Source organism: Lissotriton helveticus, chromosome 10 (genome assembly GCF_964261635.1).
Source record: "Lissotriton helveticus chromosome 10, aLisHel1.1, whole genome shotgun sequence".
Taxonomy (NCBI): Eukaryota; Metazoa; Chordata; class Amphibia; order Caudata; family Salamandridae; genus Lissotriton; species Lissotriton helveticus.
In genome coordinates this window covers 393,902,460-393,917,744 of record NC_136071.1, presented here as the reverse complement: position 1 = coordinate 393,917,744, position 15,285 = coordinate 393,902,460, and the positions used below count along the sequence as shown (strand labels likewise).

At 47.4% G+C, this 15,285-nt stretch overlaps 1 protein-coding gene across 2 annotated transcripts in view; it reads left to right on the top strand.

Annotated features, from left to right (window-relative positions):
- SLC4A2 (solute carrier family 4 member 2) overlaps positions 1–15,285 on the top strand; it is a 1,409,997-nt gene that overhangs the window by 158,310 nt on the left and 1,236,402 nt on the right. For both annotated transcript variants that reach the window (XM_078662834.1, XM_078662833.1), the window contains exon 2: positions 6,191–6,359. In XM_078662834.1, the coding sequence (XP_078518960.1) occupies positions 6,300–6,359 (60 nt within the window). In that variant the 5' untranslated portion in view covers positions 6,191–6,299. The remainder of the gene's footprint in view (positions 1–6,190; positions 6,360–15,285) is intronic.

The window sequence follows — 15,285 nt, the reverse complement described above, 5'->3', positions numbered from 1 at the left end:
CACTCAGGGACACCACCACATCAATCGGGGACACCACCACATCACTCAGGAACACCACCACATCACTCAGGGGCACCACCACATCACTCAGGGACACCACCACATCACTCAGGGACACCACCACATCACTCAGGGACACCACCACATCACTCGGGGACACCACCACATCACTCGGGGACACCACCACATCACTCAGGGACACCACCACATCAATCGGGGACACCACCACATCACTCAGGAACACCACCACATCACTCAGGGGCACCACCACATCACTCAGGGACACCACCACATCTCTCGGGGACACCACCAAATAACTCGGGGACACCACCACATCACTCGGCGACACCACCACATCACTCGGGGACACCACCACATCACTCGGGGACACCACCACATCACTCGGGGACACCACCACATCACTCAGGGACACCACCACATCACTCAGGGGCACCACCACATCACTCGGGGGCACCACCACATCACTCAGGGACACCACCACATCACTCGGGGACACCACCACATCACTCGAGGACACTACCACATCACTCGGGGACACCACCACATCACTCTGGGACACTACCACATCATTCAGGGACACCACCACATCACTCAGGAACACCACCACATAACTCGGGGACACCACCACATCACTCGGGGACACCACCACATCACTCAAGGACACTACCACATCACTCAGGGACACCACCACATAACTCAGGGACACCACCATATCACTCGGGGACACCACCACATCACTCAAAGACACTACCACATCACTCGGGACACCACCACATCACTCTGGGACACTACCACATCACTCAGGGACACCACCACATCACTCAGGAACACCACCACATCACTCAGGGACACCACCACATCACTCGGGAACAACACCACATCACTCAGGGGCACCACCACATCACTCAGAGACACCACCACATCACTCAGGGACACCACCACATCACTCGGGACACCACCACATCACTCGGGACACCACCACATCACTCAGGGACACCACATCACTCAGGAACACCACCACATCACTCGGGGACACCACCACAGCACTCCGGGACACCACCACATCACTCCGGGACACCACCACATCACTCGGGGGCACCACCACATCACTCGGGGGCACCACCACATCACTGAGGGGCACCACCAAATCACTCAGGGACACTACCACATCACTCAGGAACACCACCACATCACTCGGGGACACCACCACATCACTCCGGGACACCACCACTTCACTCGGGGGCACCACCACATCACTGAGGGGCACCACCACATCACTGAGGGGCACCACCAAATCACTCAGGGACACCACCACATCAATCGGGGACACCACCACATCACTCAGGAACACCACCACATCACTCAGGGGCACCACCACATCACTCGGGGACACCACCACATCACTCAGGGACACCACCACATCACTCGGGGACACCACCACATCACTCGGGGACACCACCACATCACTCAGGGACACCACCACATCACTCGGGGACACCACCACATCACTCAGGGACACCACCACATCAGTCAGGGACACCACCAAATAACTCGGGGACACCACCACATCACTCAGGGACACCACCACATCAATCGGGGACACCACCACATCAATCGGGGACACCACCACATCACTCAGTAACACCACCACATCACTCGGGGACACCACCACATCACTCGGGGACACCACAACATCACTCAGGGACACAACCACATCACTCCGGGACACCACCACTTCACTCGGGGGCACCACCACATCACTGAGGGGCACCACCAAATAACTCGGGGACACCACCACATCACTCAGGGACACCACCACATCAATCGGGGACACCACCACATCAATCGGGGACACCACCCCATCACTCAGGAACACCACCACATCACTCGGGGACACCACCACATCACTCGGGGACACCACAACATCACTCAGGGACACCACCACATCACTCAGGGACACCACCAAATAACTTGGGGACACCACCACATCACTCAGGGACACCACCACATCAATCGGGGACACCACCACATCACTCAGGAACACCACCACATCACTCAGGGGCACCACCACATCACTCAGGGACACCACCACATCACTCAGGGACACCACCACATCACTCAGGGACACCACCACATCACTCGGGGACACCACCACATCACTCGGGGACACCACCACATCACTCAGGGACACCACCACATCAATCGGGGACACCACCACATCACTCAGGAACACCACCACATCACTCAGGGGCACCACCACATCACTCAGGGACACCACCACATCTCTCGGGGACACCACCAAATAACTCGGGGACACCACCACATCACTCGGCGACACCACCACATCACTCGGGGACACCACCACATCACTCAGGGACACCACCACATCACTCGGGGACACCACCACATCACTCAGGGACACCACCACATCACTCAGGGGCACCACCACATCACTCGGGGGCACCACCACATCACTCAGGGACACCACCACATCACTCGGGGACACCACCACATCACTCGAGGACACTACCACATCACTCGGGGACACCACCACATCACTCTGGGACACTACCACATCATTCAGGGACACCACCACATCACTCAGGAACACCACCACATAACTCGGGGACACCACCACATCACTCGGGGACACCACCACATCACTCAAGGACACTACCACATCACTCAGGGACACCACAACATCACTCTGGGACACTACCACATCACTCAGGGACACCACCACATCACTCAGGAACACCACCACATCACTCAGGGACACCACCACATCACTCGGGAACAACACCACATCACTCAGGGGCACCACCACATCACTCAGAGACACCACCACATCACTCAGGGACACCACCACATCACTCAGGACACCACCACATCACTCGGGACACCACCACATCACTCAGGGACACCACCACATCACTCGGGGACACCACCACATCACTCCGGGACACCACCACATCACTCCGGGACACCACCACATCACTCGGGGGCACCACCACATCACTCGGGGGCACCACCACATCACTGAGGGGCACCACCAAATCACTCAGGGACACTACCACATCACTCAGGAACACCACCACATCACTCGGGGACACCACCACATCACTCAGGGACACCACCACATCACTCGGGACACCACCACATCACTCGGGACACCACCACATTACTCAGGGACACCACATCACTCAGGAACACCACCACATCAATCGGGGACACCACCACATCACTCAGGAACACCACCACATCACTCAGGGGCACCACCACATCACTTGGGGACACCACCACATCACTCGGGGACACCACCACATCACTCAGGGACACCACCACATCACTCAGGGACGCCACCAAATAACTGGGGGACACCACCACATCACTCAGGGACACCACCACATCAATCGGGGACACCACCACATCAATCGGGGACACCACCACATCACTCAGGAACACCACCACATCACTCGGGGACACCACCACATCACTCGGGGACACCACAACATCACTCAGGGACACCACCACATCACTCAGGGACACCACCAAATAACTCGGGGACACCACCACATCACTCGGGGACACCACCACATCACTCAGGGACACCACCACATCAATCGGGGACACCACCACATCACTCAGGAACACCACCACATCACTCAGGGGCACCACCACATCACTCAGGGGCACCACCACATCACTCAGGGGCACCACCACATCACTCGGGGACACCACCACATCACTCAGGGACACCACCACATCACTCAGGGACACCACCACATCACTCGGGGACACCACCACATCACTCCGGGACACCACCACATCACTCAGGGACACCACCACATCAATCGGGGACACCACCACATCACTCAGGGACACCACCACATCAATCGGGGTCACCACCACATCACTCAGGAACACCACCACATCACTCAGGGGCACCACCACATCACTCAGGGACACCACCACATCACTCGGGGACACCACCAAATAACTCGGGGACACCACCACATCATTCGGGGACACCACCACATCACTCGGGGACACCACCACATCACTCAGGGACACCACCACATCACTCGGGGACACCACCACATCACTCGGGGACACCACCAAATCACTCAGGGACACCACCACATCACTCAGGGACACCACCACATCACTCAGGGGCACCACCACATCACTCGGGGGCACCACCACATCACTCAGGGACACCACCACATCACTCGGGGACACCACCACATCACTCGAGGACACCACCACATCACTCTGGGACACTACCACATCATTCAGGGACACCACCACATCACTCAGGAACACCACCACATAACTCGGGGACACCACCACATCACTCGAGTACACTACCACATCACTCTGGGACACCGCCACATCACTCTGGGACACCACCACATCACTCTAATACACCACCACATCACTCAGCCCAACCTCATCATTAATCATCAACACAGCAGCACTGTCCTTGCTTGCTACCAATAAGCATTGCCATAGCCAATAGGACTCGCATTAGGAAAGTGTAAGCTATTGGCTTTGTGAATAACAATGCTATTAATTTATGTATTTTCAAAGCCAACACATATTAAAAAAAATTGTCATTTACAATACCAATAGCTCACACTTTCCTAATGCGAGACCTATTGCATTGCAAATGCTTGTTATAAGCCCAGGGGGCTTGCCCTAGGTTTTAACACCACTTTCCAAGATTTGCATTAGGACACCCAAATACATTCTCTAAACCCTTCTCCCTGAAAGCAAGCAGAAGAGCCGCTATTTATTTAGGATAGATAGTCCTGTTTAACCAGTTTCCTAATATTTATACTAACCTAAACTGCCACTATTATTCCAACGTTCTCTATTAGATCATTTCATCTTGCACATTGGGAATCGAATTAAGATTTTCTAGGGTTAAGGAATCATTTAGAAGTATTTCGTGATAGTTTTGACCTTTGGCTTTTCTACCTTATTAATTTTCACACTCCATTCCCAGTTAAGGTATGACCACAATTGTACTTCCTGACAGTCGTTCATATTTGTATATGAGGGGTGAATGGTACACAAGATGCTAGGGTAGCATTCAGTAACTCCGCCTTGTCTCCTCCTCATTCTCTAAGTGTTTTAACAGCTCTCTGAATATTTTCCTATACCACCAGTGTAGGTTTCCATGTGCCGATATTTAAATGTAGTACACAGAAACAGAGTAATGTTGATGGTAGTTATTTGAAAAAGGGTTGCGAGCTACTGCTGAAGAAGGTGTCTGTAGGAAGGCTTCTCTTGCAGACTGTTAGCACCAGATTTCCTGCTTATTAGAGCAGTAACTGTGGATTGCGGGTATTCTACCAGGGTTTTCTTGGAGTGGCCGTACTGAAGGATATTCTTCTGTCAAGCCTTTGTTGCGAGCTCAGGAAGGAGTTTTCCCGTGGCAGAACTTTGCTAAGGGTTGTGGTGCTAGGATTCATCTTGTAGGCTTTGTTTAATGCTGTTGTGGGCTCTTTTTAAGGCGCTCAATGTAGTTCGTATGGGAGAGGCTTTCTTGAGATTTCCTATGCCAGGGCAATGTTAAGAGGAATTGATGTCTGGGATAGAGTTTCGTCTGGCAGTGCTTTGTTTCTGTGGTCCCTCTGGGATCTCTTTGTTAGGGCACTTATTCATGGAGATTCCTGGGAAAGAGCCTTTTTGATCTGTCACTGTTAGTTCCTTATGCAAGCTTTCTGGGACCTGTAATGAGTGATGCCGTTGATGGAGTTTGCCCTGGACTCTCTAGATTTCTGAGCAATGTATTGTTGAGTGCTGTTGAGGGTAGTTCTTCCTATAATGTTATATTGGGAAATGTTTGATGGGATATCATGATGTAATGTTTGGGTTTTCCTCTGTAAGTGCTTTTGTAGGGGCTGATCCCATGGGCTCTTCTGGCAAACTGTGCGGCGGGCATTTCATGTGTGTGTTTTTTCAGCCACTCTACAGTGTTGGGGGATGGTAATAAAGGCTTCCCTCACAGAGCTTTATAGCTTGAAAGTGACTGATAACGTTTTCTTTAATAGTGCTTCCTTGTGCATTGAAGATGTAATGTTGTAGCAATACTTTCCTTTGCCTGTTGTGGACTTGTTGTGAATCCTGTTCGACCTTTTTGTGTTTTATGACTTCATAGGTTATGCTGTCCCTATTTCACCCTCTGAGTGTTTGTGAGAAAGAAAAAGGCTAAGAACGCTGCTTCTTATCCGTGTGCCTCTTATCACCTCTAAGCCCTTTTCTGAGACATGACCAACTCCCACGGCTCAGCTGAAATCCATGACATCCTGTCATCTGCCGTTCAAAACGTGAGTATCTTTTGCACTATATTCTGTTGTCCTGCTTTCAATGTACAACTGTCTACTGCATGTGTGTGCTGCCTGTGCTTATTCCATGTATATCTGGTGATTATTTGTTACCAACTTCTACTGCTAGTGTTTACTAGTCATGTCTAGAGCCGGCATCCACTGCAGCTGTAGACTGCCTACTGGTACATGAATGCCCTTGCATGATTGATTGGACGTGCACCCCCTGCCCTTAGTTACCTGCTTGCAATTGATTTTGATATCCAGGCTTTCTTTTGGTCAAGCACCCGTGTAATCCTATGTACGTGCCGAGATCTAAGGCTAAAATTATCCTTGTGCGGTTGAGTAGGGAGTCCCATTAGGTATTCAAGACTAACCTCTGTGTGCTTGGAACCTACACAGTGAGTGGTGGTGACACCATACTGTGTTTAAATTGTTAAGCTTAGATTAGAATAGGGGCAGAACTTTTTCTTAGTTTCCATAACTGAGAGTCATGCCTACCAGCCTGCTTGTATAATGTTACTCACTGGTGTCATGCCCAGACCCTGCACTGGTGGTGGTGGGGCGGGTGTGTGTTTTGTTTGTACAGTGCCTGTTAGCAGTGTACATATAGTATAAGCCATTGGCATCCATTTGGATTGCCTTGGTTTTAACATGACACAAGATGGAGGTGTTGATACAGCCACATCAGCCAGTGGAAGTGTATTGCCTACATTCCTGATCTGGAAAGTGTAGCCCCAGTCACTAAAATGTGGAGGGGTAGTGACAGGGCTGTCCTTAGAATGTAATCTGACCTCTTTAGCAAGGTGTTGCTGATTGGTCTTTCCTGCACACTACCATTGCAATGATGGTGAGGAAATGCTGTGAGTCAGCATATTCCCTTGTTAGTGAGAGATACATTTCTAAGCGGGGCATGTGCTGTTATTCTTCACTTGAGTGGCCAATGAAGGGAGGGTGATGATTGCCAGGTGCAGAACTTCACAATCAATGTATTCATGTTAAGGGTAGTCCTGCTTGGTGTCAGTATAATGAATACCTGCTGTGAGAGTCAGCACCTTATTCAGAGAATTGTCTGCACTCCAGAAGGAAAATATAGCTATGAAAAGGAATTACCTGAGACTAGTTCCTAAAGTGTACACATTAGACCTACATCCCCTGTCTGGAAACTCTGTATGAAGGTAGGACGCAAACTTACCATATTGTTACAATTACAAGCTGCTTCAGTGACCAATGAAGGGTGTCAATTCAATTCAATAAATCTTTATTCGGATATAAAATAGCCATAAAAGCACAATTAATATACCAGCACATAAAAAACAACAAGTAAACAGGGATTTGTAATATATGGCATATTAGCAATAAAAATACACATGTTATATAAGAAACTAAATATATAGAGCAGCCACTTCTTCAGATCTTATGGCTAAATTCTTCCTAATAGGTAGCAGCATAATATGGTAAAGTGCAATTTGGCAGTAAACAACTAACAGGTAAAATCGATATGAGGGCAATCAAATATGAACAAATAACAGCATGATATATCAAAGTGCAATCAGATCTGAACAAGTAACAGCCTAATGTATTAAAGTGCAATCAAATATAAACTATATAATAAAAAACATAATATACAAGGCGACAAATTATACAAAGCACCACCCAACATATAGGCTTAAAATTCACAGCATGATATATCAAAGTGCAATCAGGTCTGGACAAATAGCAGCATAATGTATTAAAGTGCAATCAAATATAAACTATATAATAAAAACCATGATGTAAAAGGCAACAGTTTCTACGAAACACCGCCCAGCATATAGGCTTAAGGTTCACAGCAAATAGCAGCAAAATGTTGTGAAGTGAGATCAAAGGCGTTTATAGAGTACTCATAGAGGCGCGTGAACGGACGGCCGCCTTCAGAAAAGAACCTACACTAAAAATCAAATCTATCCTCTCAAGACTTAAAATTTCTGTGTAGGCTATTCTGTAGTCAACTTTGGCAGTTGCCTTAAAAATTACAAAAGAATAAGAAATGTAACATTGATTGGTTGCTCTGGTTGCCACAGGAACAGGTCGTTTGCTCAAGGTTTTTGTTAAAGCCCATGGGGTAGCACAATAGATATTTTAAGGTGCCTGCCCTAAGGCAGAAGAGCAAGCGTCTCTCCCAGCGACTTAAGTTCTTTAAAAGATAGCTAGATGGCAAATGTGATGGGGGCAGTTAGCAGACACCAAGGACATGTACCTTGCAATTGACGATTTCAGGAGCTCAGTTGTATGTCTTGAGTCACTATATTGATCGTATTAAGCCTCCTGGAGGGTCTTCTTAGTTATACCCTCTGTATTACTTAGGTTTAAAGAAATATGGTCAAAATTCACACTGATCAGGCTGTTTCTAACAGCTGCAAGCCACGGTATGTCCCCACCCTTGTCGCATTTACGGCAGTCCGCTATGATTTCTCTGGTTAGCGTCGCTGCTGGGTTTAGCCAAATTTTCAATCAAAATAATGCTGTGCGAGACCTGATGTAGTCTTCGATATAAGACACTTTTAATTCCCTGTGGCAAATAAAGTTGGATGATAAAATTGGGGCCCCCAAAATTTTCCTACAAAATCTATTTTCTTCATCCGGGATGCTACTACAGTTGGTAAAACACCAAACTTCTGCACCATATGTCGCCATAGGTATGCATTGTGTTTTGTAGATTTTAATCATAGATAGCACTACCTCAGTTCTTTTTGGTTGTGGAAGGCACACAATTGAATTAATGGACTTTAGAAATTTACTCCTGCTGTGTGCTAGATGGACAACCCAAGAACCATTATCTGATAACATTAGACCTAAATATGGAATAGTGCGAGTGCATTGGAGTCGTTCAGATCCTGAGGAAATTGAGTTAATATGGTGCTTTTTGGGGCCGCAACACATTATAAATGATTTCTTAAAATTAGTGCTGAGATCTAGGCCGGCCATAAAATCTACAAAACCCCTAAATAAAGTGTGCAGTGCATTCGGGGTGAGGCCCATTAGAACCGCCTCGTCCGCGGATAGTAGGAGGGGGAGTACGTTGCCATTAATTTTCGGGACATCATTGGTGAGTGCCGACATAAAATTATGTAACTCATTGATGAATAAAATAAACAAAAGTGGGGCCAGTACGCACCCCTTGCCTGACCCCTCTACCAATATTGATGTTTCCCGAAACCTCTGCGTCCTTACCAATCCTCACCTGAGCCTTCAAGCACTTGTGCAAATAGGCTAAAAAATGAACTAAGACCTCATCCAACCCATACTTTAAAAGAACTGACCATAGACATGATCGGTTAACAAAATCAAAGGCTAAGGAGAGGTCCATAAAAGCCAAGTAAATGGGAGATTGCCGAGCTATAGTATATGTACCAACAATCAGGTTGAGATTTATACATTGTTCGCCCGTTCCCAATTTACTTCTAAATCCTAACTGGCATTTATTTAGAATGTTTTCCTCCTCAGCCCATGATCTGATTTTATTAAACAGGATCGTCCCAGGTATCTTAATAATGCTGGTAGACCATATGCTAGGTAAAAAAGTGTTTGTGAGATTACTAAAAACATTAAGTAAAACGGGCACTCAGAACTCGGTTTATACTTGAGGAGGTCAATGGGGAGGCTGTCAGGGCCGAAGGCCTTATTGCCCAAACTTTGATTAATAGCATCCTCTACTTCTGATACCGATATCTGAATCCGTGAGACAATGTGGGAATCAAAAGGATCCTCGCTCTCAGTGGGAGCTGTATAGATTGTAGTAAAGTAGGCTTCCCAAGCTTCACTGCTTATGTTACAGTTTAAAGGAGTAAGTGCAAGGCTCATATATCTCATTTCTTTAACTGCTGCCCAAAAACCATTTCCATTGTTATCCCAGCGTTCTTTTTAAATCTCATCTTTACGCTCCCTCAAATCTTTTTTTTAAAGTTGTCTCAGGGATCTGACAAGGATTGCGTCCCTAGGTACCGCTGCAAGTGCCGCACAGAGCTCTTTATTTGCTGGCAAACAAGCGTTGTTAAACCATCTAGAATTCTTGGTATTGTTAAATGCAGGCCGCGAGATCAGTCGTTTAATGCCAGCACATAGATGGCCAAAAGCATTAATTACCTCTGGGTTGGGATCGTTAGACAATAAAGATAAACAAATCTCAATAGATGATGAATAAGCCGTTATCATTTTAGAAAATAGTTTACCCTTCCAGATTACTCTCAATCTGTCCGTTGAGGGCATCAAATTTCTAGCTCCAGGCTCTTTAGTAACAAGCATTTGTAATGCAATCGGTCTCGCCTTTGGGATCTTATATGTATTTAACTATACAACACAGTAGCCTGGGTGCTGAAACATCTACTGTTCTTTGACATGGGGGAAAGTAAGTACCAAACTGCGTCACACGCCAGGTATGGGAACACATGGAGAGAAATAATATTGCCTTTCATCTGGAAATGGTATAGTCCAAAGCTCTGTATATACATTTGTATTTGTATGACTGTATGCTTTACTTGTGGAAAAGCTTACACTCTCTAGAGTAGGTGTGAGTTGGTTATGGTGACAAGCCAATAATATCATCTATAGTCCTGATTGGTGCGCAGAGTAAATTTATGCCAGATGCCGTGAGTCTTGGCTGTTTATGATAAACGTTATGACAAAGGCAGTAGACATGGGTTATTTACTGTGAAAAGGATTTGTTAAACCAAATATTCCTCTAACAGTGGATTATCATCACACTAGTTTACAGGCTGTAGACAGGTATTTGGTTACATGTAATCTCATAGATTACCATAGTAGCCAAGAATCAAGTATTTTGGTGTTGAACACACACTCTGACAAACCCTAGGCATAGAAGCTTTTCAATGTGATGATTATTGTTAGACACTATAGGGGGGTGGGGTTGGTCATTGTTTTGCCAACTGTAACTCTGTATATATTTAATAACTGTATGCATAATGGTTGCTAGTCTTAAACCCACGCAATTTCCATTGCCAATGCTTGTTTGTAAAGTACAAGCCTTGTGTCCTTCGTGTTTATGGGCTATTTATTTATATAACAAATCTGTAAATCTTCAGAAGGAAATGTAATTACTTTAGGGTCTCTGTGGTCGCGGTACCCTCAGCAGTCTGTCTGTCCCCCTTTCTAAAAGCAGTCAGTCCCAGGCTGTACTGGTGTATTCTATACTCTTTATTTTCTTTTAAGGTATAGTTATTAGGCAGTCACTTAAATCTGGACAATGTATTAATTGTAAGGCCCTCCACTGCGAGCTTCTTGGCATCTCTCCTCCCGGCTTCCTCTCTCGGCCAGTGCGCTTGGACACAAAAGAAACAAAACAAAGAAACAAGGCTCAGGCTACTGTTTCTTCTGTTGCATATGTAAAAAAAAGGGGTGGGGAAACGTGCACCGCCACCAAGTCCCTAACGTGTTGTGCCTAGTGTGGTTGGGAAAACAATGATGCTGCTAGTGCCCCGTTATTCGAGCACACAGCCCCATGTATCAGCCCTGAGCATGCAGGTTGTACTTGCCTGCTCCCACGACCCTCCTGGGCCGTGGTGTAGGGAGACCCAGCCTCCTCGCCATGGGGGAGAACAGTGGTATCGGGTGCAGTGCCCCTCGAGCGGTTCCCTGCTGCTGGGTCTGGTCCGCTGGCGCGTGCCTCCCGCACTGGTTCTTCCTCGGCGATACATTCAACGTCCTCCTCTTCCTCCCTGATCTGGAATCCTCGGTGCTCCTCCGGTTCACGCCGGTCCGCGTCCTCCTATCCGTCTCGCTTCTCTGCACCTGAACGCCCTTCTCTCTCCTCGTTGCGCTTTTCAGCGGTCTCCTCACCTGGATTTCCCTCGAACACTAGACTGCCAACCGCACTTCCGGATTCCTGCTCACCAGCGGCCATGTTGGGTTGGTGGGCGTCCATGCCCGGTGAGGGTTCGAAACCATCACATTGCCTCCCCCTTCGGAATGGATGGTCGGGCCATTCAAGGACTGGAAATCTGGAGAGATAGTCCACATTTGTTTGCAGTTTCCCGGGGACATGTATAGCTTCAAAGGTGAAAGGCTGTAATGCAAGGAACCATCTTAGGACTTATGGGTTAGAGTCTTTATGCAGAGACAGCTAAGTAAGGGGAGCATGTTCAGTTAACACCAGAAAGGAACGTCCCAAAAGATAATATAGGAGTGCTTCCATGGCCCTTATTACTGCTAAGTATTCTTTCCGAATCATTGCATATCTAGTTTCCCTGGGGAACAGTTTTTCTACTAAGATATAAAACGGGACGTAAGTCTCCTGAGACATCTGGTTGGGACAGTACATCCCCAAGACCCCTCCTAGATGCGTCTGTTTGAAGGACAAATGTCTTTCTAAAATCAGGACAGGTAAGTACTGTGGATGTACAGAGAATAGTTTTCAGTTTTTGGAAGCTTTCTTCTTGGGAGGCTAGCCATGGAAGGTGTTTCCCTGTATGTCCTTTCGTGAGCAAATCGATGAGAGGACTGGCTAGTTCAGAAAAATGTGGTATAAACCGTCTGTAATACCCCACCAACCCGAGGAAGGAACGGGCGTCTTTCTTGCAGGAGGGACGGGGAATCTTGGAGATGGCTTCTATCTTGGTAACCTGTGGTTTAATACACCCTTCACAGATAGTGTATCCTAAATACTCTCTACGGTCTGTTCCAAAGATGGTCTTCTTGGGGTTTAGGGTGAGTCCTGCCTGTTTTAAAGACTGTAGAACCGCTTCGAGGTGTACCAGGTGCGTCTGCCAATCCGGACTATATACGACAATGTCTTCCAGATAGGCGACTGCAAATTCGTGGTGTGGGGTTGGTATTGTGTCCATTAGCTGCTGAAAAGTAGCAGGGCCCCATGGAGGCCAAAGGGTAATACTTTAAATTGGTACAGGCTTTTTGGTGTAGAAAAGGCAGTCTTTTCCCTGGCAGATGGGGTCAATGGGATCTGCCAATAGCCTTTAGTTAAGTCTATGGTTGTCATTACCCTGGCTTCTCCCAATCGCTCTATTAACTCGTCCACCCTAGGCATTGGGTAGGCATCAAACTTTGTTACTGCATTCACCTGATGAAAGTCAATGCAGAACCTGATGCTTCCATCAAGTTTCGGGACGAGAACAACTGGAGAGGACCAGGCGCTGTGGGAAGGTTCAATTATGTCGGCATCTAACATTGATTGTATCTCCTGATCCACTGCCTCCCTCCGTGCCTCTGGAATACGGTACGGTTTAAGTTTAACTGGTTGAGCGGTTTTTGTGACAATGTTGTGTTCGACTAAAGTGGTTCTCCCAAGATTCCCTGACACTACGCTGGCATATTTAGCACATAAATCCAACATTTGTTGTTTTTGGGATGTTATCACTGGCGGTCCTAGTTGAATGAGGTTATCTTCCTTACTCTCTTTGGGAACGTAGGACACTTCTACTGGTTTGTCTATAGCAATGTGGTGGATGGGAGTGTCTTTGTTTGAGGTACCTGGAAGGGGCCCTTCCCACGCTTTTAGAAGATTTACATGATATATCTGACCCTAGTTCTTTTTGTGGGTTACGCCCACTCTGTATGTTACAGGGGTTACTTTACCCAAGATTTTGTATGGACCTTGCCATGTGGCTAAGAGTTTCTTATCTGAGCTAGGTAAAAGTATAAGTACCTGGTCTCCTGTCTTAAACTCCCTAAGGCGAGACTGACGGTCATAATGTTGTTTCTGCCTGTTCTGAGCACCTTCCATATTCACATGAACCTCTTCCCATAAGGAGGATTAGGTATCTTTCAGGTTGGCTGAATATTGAAGTAGTGGTTTGCCCTCCTCTTCGTCCTCTGTCCACTTTTCTATGGCCATGTCTAGAAGTGTTCTGGGTTGTCGCCCAAACAGGAGTTCAAAGGGTGGGAAGCCTGTTGACTTCTGTTCAAGTGTCCGGATAGCAAATAGGACCAGGGGTAGTTGCCTATCCCTATCTCTCCCTGCCTTATCTATACTTTTCCGTAAAATGGTTTTGATTGTGCGGTTGTATCTTTCTACCAACCCATCAGTTTGGGGGTGGTAGACTGACATGCATATTTGTTTCACTTTGAGGATAGTACAAATTTGCTTCATTAAGCGGGACGTAAAGGGGGTGCCTTGGTCTGTTAACAATTCTTGAGAGAACCCCACCCGGGAAAAGAAAGTGACCATTGCATGGGCCACGGCTGAGGTAGTTGTGGAGGACAGAGGTATTGCTTCTGGATATCTGGTAGCGTAATCGACTAGGACCAGAATGTACTGGTGGACCTAGCAAAGGGAGTAAGGGGACCTACCAGATCCATTCCTACCCTTTTAAAGGGAACATCTATGATGGGAAGGGGTTGCAGTGGAGCCTTCGGGATAACCGGGGTATTGATCAGCTGACAGCGAGAACTGGTAGAGCAATACCTGGCTACTTCTTGGTACACCCCCGGCGAATAGAATTTAGGTAATAGGTATTTAAGAGTGTGTTCTTTACCGCAGTGCCCAGCCCCGGTCTGACTATGAGCTAAGGACAATACCTGTTCCCGGCAGAACCGTGGAACTAACAGCTGTTCTTTCCTTTTATCCCCCTCATGTGAAACCCGGTATAAAAGACCTTTTTTCACACAGAAGAAGGGACCTACCTTATCAGGTTGGTCTTCTTGGACCTGGTTCCAGGCAGTTTGTAGCGTGGTGTCGTCTCTTTGAGCAGCCCGGAAGCTCTGTCCTGCCTCTTGCGTTGTGTCTGATGAGGTAAAGATACAGGTGGGTAAGAATTGGTTCTGACCGGGTATACATGGCTTTTTCTTTCCTTTTTTCACTACAGGTTTTTGGCACTTTAGGGAAGGGTGCTTCTATTTCTTCTCCATAAAAAGGGGCACTGTCCAACCAAAGAGCCGGAGGAGGAGACGTTGTATATGCCTGTAGGTAGTCATGAAA